General features: G+C 29.9%; 1 protein-coding gene across 1 annotated transcript; it reads right to left on the bottom strand.

Annotated features, from left to right (window-relative positions):
• Window positions 1-3,180: 3,180 nt before the first annotated feature.
• LOC141704441 (uncharacterized) lies at window positions 3,181-4,806 on the bottom strand. Its single transcript, XM_074507679.1, has one exon. The coding sequence runs from the start codon at window positions 4,804-4,806 to the stop codon at window positions 3,181-3,183; it is 1,626 nt and encodes a 541-aa protein (XP_074363780.1).
• Window positions 4,807-11,107: the final 6,301 nt, after the last annotated feature.

Genomic DNA, 11,107 nt, shown 5'->3' with positions numbered 1-11,107 from the left:
AATCATTTAAATATTTTTATTAGTACATTTTTCATCATTAATTATAAATAATTTAATTATTTTAGAATTTTTGTTTATTTTTATTAATTTAACACTTAGTTGTTTCGTAAGTAAACTATCAAATTGTTATCATGATACATTCATCTCCAATTCTTCGTATTTCATAAACGCCATTAAATAACTTGGAATTTACATAAGTCCAATTTAAATAACAGCAAAATGTAATAAGTTATGATATCGTCATTTTTAAAAGTAATGTACGATTTATAAAGTTACGAATGTCTCAATAATTAAAAAAATAAAATTGGTTATATTTTTAAAAGTCGCATTGGGAAATAAAATTATATAAAATAAGAAACAAGTGTAGAGTGTGAATTTATAATTGTAAGATAAGACTAGTAGTTCATCTCAATACAACTTATAAAATTATAAACTATAATTTAAGGTTATTCGATTGAAAAATTATGCAAATTATTAGTGGACAACTCGACTCGGCTCGAGTTTGATTCAGTTCGGTTGTTCGTGAACAAACTCGTGTTCGGCTCGGACTCACTTATAAACGAGTCAAGTTTGAATATCACTTTCCGCTTGGTTATTAAATTCGACTCAGTTCGACTCGGCTCGTTTAAAAAAAAAATTCTGCTTGACTCGGCTCGAAGAGAACTCGGTCTACTTAAGGCTCTTGAAATCGTCATCCTTCTGTTACCCTCTCACTTGTTAAATGCTTATTGGCCTTATATTTTATTGCTTGATTTATTTAAAATCACAGCTAAAAAAATAAGTTGGTATTTGTTCTTGTATGGTTTTAAACTTATTGACATACATCTGACTATTTGAGTGCATTTGGATGCTAAATTCCACAAATAAAGCAAGTCAATAAGGCAATGACATTAAAAGATTACTCCCTTCGTCCTAATGTTTCCCTTTCTGAATTTTCGTACTGTTCACGGTAAGCGATTGATTACTAATTTACATTTAATTTATAATATCAAACATAGTCATGAGTGATTTTGTTGGATTCGTATTTATGAGTACTTTAATATAATGAAGTTTTTATATTTAATATTAATATGAAATTAAAAATATTAACAATAAAAAATGTGCATGCAAACATGTCCAACACAAATTGGAAACGTTTTTAGGGAGGGAGGGAGTATTATTTGCATTGCTTGCTAGAATGTACACAGGGTTAAATGGCGTTTTGGTCACTCAAGTGACCACTAACTTTCACTTGGGTCATCGAACTCAAAAAGCTGTCAGTCAACTGATCGTACTCATAAAAATTTTCAATCAAGTCACTACCCGTTAGTGTCGTTAAGTTTTGGACGGAAAGCTGAATCAGCAAGTGACATGGCTTCCACGTCATTTGACCGTTGTACCCGCCCAGACCATTTAAAACCCATAAATTTAAACCCATAACCCATATTCACTACTTCTCTTCTTCTTCAGTTTATTTTCTTGCAATTAGGGTTCTTCCTTTTACCCTTCTTTCTACCATGTCCACTTCCAAAAGCTCCACAGCCTCAGCCCCATCTGTGAACAATTCATTTAACTCGTATAGAATCCATAAAAACAACTTCGGTGTCGATCATGGATATGATAATATTAAATGTAAGTGTGATATTGTATCACCCCTTCAAGAATCTTGGAAAGAAGGTACTCAAGATCCGGGTCGGAGGTTTTTTGGCTGCAAGAACTATAGGGATCCCTGCAAGAAGTGCAATTTTTTTTATGGGCTGATCCACCCTACACTGACAGAGCCCGAGAAGTTATACATGGATTGAAGGAAAAATTGAAGATGAAAGATGTCGAATTGGCTAAAATCAAGCAAGAGTTGAGTTTTGTAGAAAGGAAAATGTTAGTAATTGATGAAGAGCGTATGGCAATGCAAAAAAAGATGGACGACGTAACAGAAATGGTGAAGGAAAAAGCTCATTTCAGAATGAAGAAGATGTTATGCTTTGTTATCTTAGTTTGTTTTGTGGTTATGTTCTTTAAGTAATGTTAATGATGTAACATTTATGTCAGAATTAGTGAATGTAATGTTATGGATGTTATTGTTTATGTTTTTATGAATGAAATGTTTATGTTTATGTGATAGTATAACATTGAGATGTTCGAAATAAACACAGTGCCAAAGTTATATATTAAGACCAGAAGATTAATCCATAGTGCGTACATAGAGTTATACTACATAAATAGTAGTTCAATGTCACAAATGACAAGAGTTTAAAGTACTCAAATGGTTCTAACTTTGGCATAAGTAATTCATCTATTTTTTTCTTGGGTGTGGAAGTCCTGCTACTCTCTTTCTTGGAGTTGATTTTTTCATTTGTCCCACTGCACTTGTTGGAGGTTTGTTGCTAACTGGTGGATTAGTCACAGTTGGAGTGGTCATGGGTGGAGTGCTAACAGGTGGAGTATTGTCGGTGCTCATTTGTCCCATATGCTTCCTCAACCCCGGATTTGGCATCTACAATATAAATAAAAAATGTATTAAACAAACCATTGATATAAACTTATGTTAAACATTTATCAACATAAACTGATGTAACTTACAAATTTCATAAAACTGCTGGTAGTTTCCTTAGGCTGTGATTTCTGGATTGAGGCCTCCAATTCATCGAGTCCTTGTGTTTGTTCCTGTTCTCTCAAGATCTCATCCATCATATCATTTTCACCTGTTGTTTCCTCTCTCCCCTGCCTCTCCAGTTCTTCCATAACTTCATCTTCTGCAGTTTGTTCATTCTTTGTCTTCTTTCCCCTGTTCCTCTTCTTTGAATTCTCTGGGAACTTATCTTTATTTGGACATTTACCCCTTTTGTGGCGAGCTTCTCTGCACAGACCACAATGCATAACTCTACCCTCATAGCTAACTCTTACCTTCTTACCACTGGACACAACACCCTCCCAACCCTCTCTCCTTCTCATCTTTTTGGGTCTACCTTTTAGTTTTTTTTTAATTAGTGGAGGTAACACCAAGTCACCCTCCACATCTTCCCAAAAATCTTCCCCCCTTATCACATCCAAACAGTATGAATAAGTCTACATATATGTTTCCTTTAAATAACATGAGTGAACATAATCAATGGGATTCTTTCTAGCCTCTTGAATTGCAGTAACACCATGACAACAGGGTATACCTAACAAATCCCAGACTCTACAAGAACAGGACCTTCTTTACAGATTAACTGAACAAGATGTGCCCCTACCCTTTACAACATAAGTCTCCCTACCATCCCACAGAACAGTAAGCCCACATGATTCCTTAATTGCTTCATCTAAAATTTGTTTAGCTTTTGGAACAATAACAATATCTTGTCTTGACATTCTATCTCTTTTTTGATGAACTCTTGTCATAAGCATGTCATGGATCTCTATAAGCATATCAATAATAGGCATATATCTTGCTTTCAAAATCCATGAGTTAAAACACTCACTTATATTATTTTCAGTGGAATCAGTCAATGAGTGTGTCTTAAAGAAAGCCTTGGACCACATACCTGGTTCTAAGTCACTCATCTTCTCAAAAGCACCTTTAGAGGCTTGCTCAAGTGCCTTCATTGCTTTCTTATGGGCCTGGGGGTGAGTTGTTGTTGATGCTTCAAAAAATGCACTCATGACCAAATTACTTGGATGTTTGCTCTTCAAGTTGGCAGATAGGTGTCTGGTGCAAAATCTATGCTCCACTTGTGGTAACAATTCCCTGATTGCCTTGTCCAGCTCCTGACATATAAACAATACATGATTTAGATCAAGATGAAAATTCATTGAAAGTTGTACAAGTTGGGAAATAAGTACCTTTTGTTGGTCAGAAATGAGTGTCTTCCTGTGTCCATCTTCAAGATCAAGATCAGTTATTAACAGCTCCAGAAACCACTTCCATGACTCATAGTTTTCACTTTCAACTACTGCCATTGCTACAGGGTAAATACAATTTTTTGCATCTCTCCCTACTGCAGAAAGCAATTGGCCACCAGTCACTGTCTTCAAGAAGCACCCATCAAGGCCTAGAACTAGTCTGCAAGAATTTGTCCATCCATTCTTCAAGGCTGCATAACACACATATATTCTTCTAAATCTGTTTGCATCTCCTTCTTGCAACCTTGTAGTAGAGATCTTAACTGTGTTGTCTTTGTTACTCCTTAAAACCTCACCTGCAAATTTCCTAATTTTGGCATAATGTTCTTTCATTTTCTCCTCAATATCACAAAGAGCTTGTTTCCTAACTTTGGAGCATTTAGAATCACACACATCTACCTTGAGTACCCTTTTAAACTCTTCCTGCATCTCTCCAATTTTCCAGTTTGGATTTTTCCTAATTTTATCCCCATACAGATCTACAAGATACTTGGTAGTGACTAGCTTGTTTTTATAATTCCACACACAGTTATGCTCATCTATTATTGACTTTAAGTGCCACACATCCTTTTCTTTATTATAACTTACCCACATTCTAAAAGGACACCCATGTGCACACCCAACTTGGACCCTTTTTAAGTCATCATGTAGGAACTTGTAGGGTCTACCATTAGCCATTGAACACGACCTCACAGCTTGCTTAAAATCACTCTTACTACCAAATACCATCCCAGCTTTAAATTTAATATTGTTGGCAGATGTGTTAACATTAAAGACCCCATCTACACACTTCATTTTCTGTTTATCTGGGAGAGGGTTAGCAAAACAGAACTCTTCATCACTCTCCTCACTACTAGGATAAAAACCCTCATCTGATCCAGTAGAATCATCATATTCCATCCCTGACATTTCATGTAAATTAGCTTCCCTCTCCAATTCATCCATTTTTCTCACTAAATAAAGAACACATTTAAACTATATTTAGGTATAAGTAATACACATGTTTTGTTTTGTTTTGTAAAAAGAGAAAATTATAGTTTGTCTTTGAAAACCTTTAAAGCACATGAATCTTATAAAACTTAAAAATAAGGAAGAAATATAATAATAAAAAACTATTACAATTCAAAATTTAAATATAAATATAATAAAATACATTAAAGATAATATTTAATTAATTTATTCTATTATTGTATTACATAACAAGTAATTAATTAAAATTTTTAATTACAATTATAAATACTTAAATACTATAAATAATATTAAAAGTGTTATATATATAATACAAGTAACAATTATCTTAATAAAAATAAATATAAGTAAAAATCAACAAATTATTTGTTAATCGGGTTAAGGTAGTATCACTCTCTTAAAAAACTGAAATAGGTAAGTTTAATTAAAAATATTTTTGAATAGATAATTTTATAAATTTATATTATATTTAAGGAAAAATATTATATATGTTTTGCTTTATTTGATAAAATGGAAAATTACAGACTAGGAAGAAATATAATAATAATAATAATAAAAACTATTAAAATTGAAAATTGAAATACAAATCTTATAAAATATATTTAAAAGTACTATGAAAATTAGGTGTAAAGTATTTTTTCAAGATAATTACAAGAATCGAAAAATTATAAAATATTATTACAAACACGTAAAATACAAATCTCAAACAATTAAACTTCATAAGATTAAGAAAAGAAATATATAAATAAGAGAAAAATTATTACATAACCATATTATGTGATATGATTAAAATATTCTCTTTACAAATTTATATATGAAAAAAAATCAAACAATGAAAGAAATAAACTAAACTATAATGCATATGTTATATTTTAAGTTATTGATGTCAAATATAAAAATACAATAATATGACTACCATGTAAATAAAGTTATTTGAATAATAAAAATAATAGTATTTTTGATAAAGAAATATTGATATTAAAAAGTAAATAAACCAGCTTATTTTGTCAAAAATATTCTTATATAAAAATTGGTTATAGTTTGATCGTCATTACTATAATATTGTAATTAGGATTTAGTGATCATGACTAATATTATAATTAGTAATTAATCATTAAAATATAATATCATAATCGAGGGTCACACATAACCATTATGTAATCATCATGTAAATAAAGTTATTAGAATAAAAAAATAATAATACTTTTGGTAAAAGATATTTATATCAAAAAGTAAATAAGTCAACTCATTTTGTCAATAAACAATTCTTATGTAAAAATCTATTTATAAATTTTCATGTGCAGTGTAAAAATAATTTTTGATATTATTAAATAATGAAAACATTTACTATATGTTTGGTTATCAATGTTACAAATTCTATAAATAATAAATTATGAAAAGAAATATAATAATTATTAAAAATTAATACAACTTAAAATAAAATACAATTTTAATAAAATGAAAAAATAACCCTGATAATATATTGCAAAGTATGTTTTTTAAATGTTATTAAAAAAACTAAAAATTAATAAAATATTATTAAAAACATACTTGAAAAAAGTGTAAGGTACAAACTACAACCAACATTTCAATTCTCATCAAATTCCTTTAATTATGTAATAACAACTAAATGAACAAATTTGATTTTTTTTTGAAAAATAAATCATGTAAAAATAAATATGTACAAATATATATTACATGTTATTAGAATGTTAATATATTTAAGAATAAAATAAAAAAATAATTATGCATATTTATGAAATACAGTTATACATATTAGTAACACTTTAAAATCCGTAATATTTTTTTTAAAATTGTTAATATATAGTATATAAAGGTTGTCCCGATGAAATATAAAAATGTAAAAATAATTAAATATATAAATACAACATACTTAAGAAATATAAAAATTTAAGAAATAAAATTTTTATATTAAAATTTATTAATGTAAAGAATAATTATCGATTTTAAAATTTTTATAAAAAATATTTGGAATCATCCTGTGCATTGGCACGGGTATAAAACTTGTGTAGTATAAAACCCCTAACAACTACTTCTTAGTACCAAACCTACTATTTACTAGAAAACTATTCCATTATGAAAAACCTACTCTCGAAAATACTAAATGTGGTAACTAAGTACTTTAAAACTTACTTCATATGTAACGCCCCCAAATCTGGGGTCAGAGGATTTGGTCGTCACTATGAAACCTCAATCCAAATTAACCTGTTAAATCAAAATGCAAATGCCAGCGGAAGATATTTATCATTTATGACCCCAAACTACACCCAAGATCTTTTAAGGTTACAGTTCTAGAAACAAGATATCCAAATTCCATCAATAAATTTTTCACTTTCTTTTAAAACTCTTTTTAACAAAATCCAATTCAAAACTAAACCCACTAGTATAACTTCGAAATGAAGTATTCTAGGCCGAAATAAAATACACAACTATAATATAATATAATATAATATAAACAACTTTATAAAATAAAACTTACACTAGTTTGCAAACCCTTGAATTACGCAAATAAACAGCGCAAGCTAATCCTCACTGGAGGTTAAATTTAAAAACAGCCAAGTATGAGCGAAATAAATGCTCAGCAAGTTCAGTATAACATATATACATGGTCTTTTGATATAAAACCGACATCTGCATTAGAGCCGAATATTTAAAATCATAATTGCTGAAATAGAAAATTTATTAAAAATCGGATAATTGTTTCTCACTGTATTCAAAACTTTTTTTGATATTTTCGAGCGAAAAGCTTCAATAATACTTTGAATCTTGACGAGGATAAAACTCATAAAACCGTGTTTACGGAAATATCGTAAACAACAACGTGAAACAGTGATTATGGACTAAATCATAAACTTTATTCAAAACCAAAACACTTGATAAATCATACCTTATAATATTATCAAAAGCAATATAATAATTTAGATTGGAATCCTCAAACGACGGTGTGTTGCCGCCGGTGATCAGCGGCGGAGCAACACCGGTATGTCGAAGCATATCCAACTAAACAAAGGGGTACCCAAGGCACATCGGCCTAGCAAGGTGTTATATCCTGTATAACACATAGCTCACACTGGACCGCCGCCACGGCCTCTTACGCAACCAACCAATCTCAAAACGTTTTATTGAGAGGGGTCATAATACTCGACACCCTTATAAACTTTTATTCCCCCATTTACTTGGGCAGGAGTACTCGCAAAACCAACTCCTTTTTTCTCAAAACCCAAAACATTTAATCAATTCATTTATTTGATAAGTAAAAATCACTTAGCTATTCTGAACATAGAATAGGAGAAGAGTACTTGCATAAATAGAATCATTTAATTCAACGATATGTAAAACATTTATCTATTCCGAATTGAGAATAGGGAAAGAAATACTTGCATTAGAAAATTTAAAATAAATATCACTTGAATGATAAGTGATGATAGGGATACTTGCCTTTGAGATTTAGCAGTTAGTCACACTCGCAATGACACATCTATTCTGACATTCTGTCTCAAAACATCACTGTCTTTCTATCCCACACTTTACTGATATGATGCTCCTGCGATTGCTAGAAGCCAGATATCCAATATCATTCCATTCCATTTTTTATCTAATGTATTGCCCTGATCAACTCGAATGATCCGCATCTATAATTAAAAGATATAACTTTAATCGTCTAAGCGATAATTACTCGACGAATTGCACGTCAAAACCCTACCGTCTACCCATACGATAGCCCACACATAAAGAAAACATGCAAATACAAGACTTATGACCCACGTATACACGTAATTCACATAGCATGTAAATACATAACTCACGTATCACATAATTCATATAGCGCATGCCTCGGTTCGTCAAAAGGTTCGACTCGGTACTTTAAGAATTTCAAACGGATCAAAATATGATTTATTGATCAATAAACGACTCAGAATGATTTGCAAAATTAATCGAGTCCCCGAAACAAAAGCATTTAGGTATGGAAAGTATTTTAAAAGAAAGCAAAATATTTTTCTGAGTCTATACGCGTTCGTTTCGTAATAAAAGGATGAACAGTTTATTTAATAAGAATAAAATAATAATAAATCATTTAATAATATTTATCGAGGTTTAATAATATTTTAAAACTCGAAACTATTTTTTGGAATTTTTAAATCATAAGAAATAATTAACTCTAATTAAATAATCAAATAAAAATCATTAACTAAATAATTTGGATTTATTTTCGAATAATAATAAAAATAATAATCTTCAGAACTAAAAATAATATTTTCTTGGAAATCGGACAGCACCTCCTCTATTTCTCGGACTGCCAGTCGATATCATATCGACACAACCAACAACAATCAACATAATAATTCATATTTACGCGTATAAACACTCCAGATATGAATAACACGGTCAAAATTACTTTTACAACCAATTCTAAAATCACGAAATAAATATATAAACACTAATATGCTATAATATACCCAAAATATAAAAGCAGAATCTAGGAATCCTTATCCAAAACAAATTCTGATCACCCCGAGGAGAATATCTGATGTCCGGAAAATATCTCCAGAAAAATTCAAAATTAATAACCATAGACATATACACCCTGAGATGCCATGTGGAGTAATCAACACCGTCATACTCCTTTTTAATGTCCCGAAAATAAATTAAAACGGAAATATAACAAAAATATGCCCCACAAATTATCTTCTCAAAATCTTGCAAAATATATACCTATGCGTAGGTATCGAAGCGCTGATCGTTTATATATATAATAATTGAAATTTGGATGAACGGTTTGAGAGATATGAATTTTTGAAAATTGAAAAGTATATAAACAAGGAGGGACAGAGAGACAGAGAGAAGGGAGAGGGGTGTGGCGGTGGAACAGGAGGAAAGAAAATGAATAAGGGGGTGGGGGTACGCCAGGGTAGTTTATAGGATTTTTCTTTTTCTTTTTTATTTTTAACAGAGCACAGCAACATACGTATCCTTATTTATACCTGAAAATTTTGTTTTGCCCTGTATTTCTCAACTTATCCAATAAACACGCCGGTAAATAAAACCAGAAAAATTACCAAACAAATTCTAAAATTCTCAGAATAATTAGAAAACTAGTAAAATAAAACTTTCATAATTTTTAAAAAAAAATTGAGTTTAACATCAAACCCACATTTTAAAATTAACGAACCGAGCTGCACTTGAAACAAATTCAGAAAATCACGAAAATAGTCTTAAAATATTACAAATATCACGAAGTTTATAAAAAAATAAATTTCGTAATTTTAAAACACTTTTTGAAATGCAATTTATACCCACTTTTAACAATTAAATGATTCAACGCGCGGGTAAAATTAATCCCAAAAATTCCCAAAATAATTTTAAAATTCTCAGAATATTTCAAACTTAAATAAATATGAGTTTCTTAATTTTTAAAGAATTTTGGAATTAAATACGGATTTTGCAAATAAATGAAATCGGAAAATCATATAGGGCTAAATAATTGATGAAATTTTGATTTCTAAATTTTATAAAATCCCAAAAATAATTATTGTAATTATAAAGGCATAAAATAATTTTAAAGATAATTTAAATATTTATGAAATTAGATTTTTAATAAAATCACTTTTAAAGACAAAAACAAAACGATACGACTCAGTAATTAATAATACAAATAATCCTCAATCATAATTGAGTTCCACACAATTAATATTACATACAACACATAGCAGACAGAATATCCATCCAATCCCTAATATTACTAAACGAACTCAATTTACCGATATCAATAAAATGATCGGTTTTCAAATACACTTTTGAAAATAATACATTTAAGTAAATATTTTTAGAAATTAACAAGGATCGATATAACACTTAACAATTAGCACATTACCATTTAATAACACAAACTCGTCAAACAAGAATAAAACATCCACCATTTTATTCCCTCCTAATCAGAAAACCACTTAAACATATTCAAATAATAATATTAATAATAATAATAATAATAATAATAATAATTCTGAAAAAAAAGATGGAATATCACAATCTACCCCCCTTATAAGGATTCCGTCCTCGGAATCAGCAGAAGAGGACACTAGGGGTTTACTTTTCAACTTTCCAATCTTGCATACATAACATTTCTCAAAATTTCAAATAACACTGAAATTTCTTATACCACACAGTTATCACATGAGTTTCACTCCGCACTATTGTTCCTTCCACGTATCTTTTGACCAATTTCTGAATAGAATCACTTTTACTGATCGAGAGAAAG

This window comes from Apium graveolens, unplaced genomic scaffold (genome assembly GCF_009905375.1).
Source record: "Apium graveolens cultivar Ventura unplaced genomic scaffold, ASM990537v1 ctg7847, whole genome shotgun sequence".
NCBI classification, from domain to species: Eukaryota; Viridiplantae; Streptophyta; class Magnoliopsida; order Apiales; family Apiaceae; genus Apium; species Apium graveolens.
The sequence above is the reverse complement of the archived record's forward strand: the minus strand, read 5'-3'. Positions and strand labels throughout refer to the sequence as shown.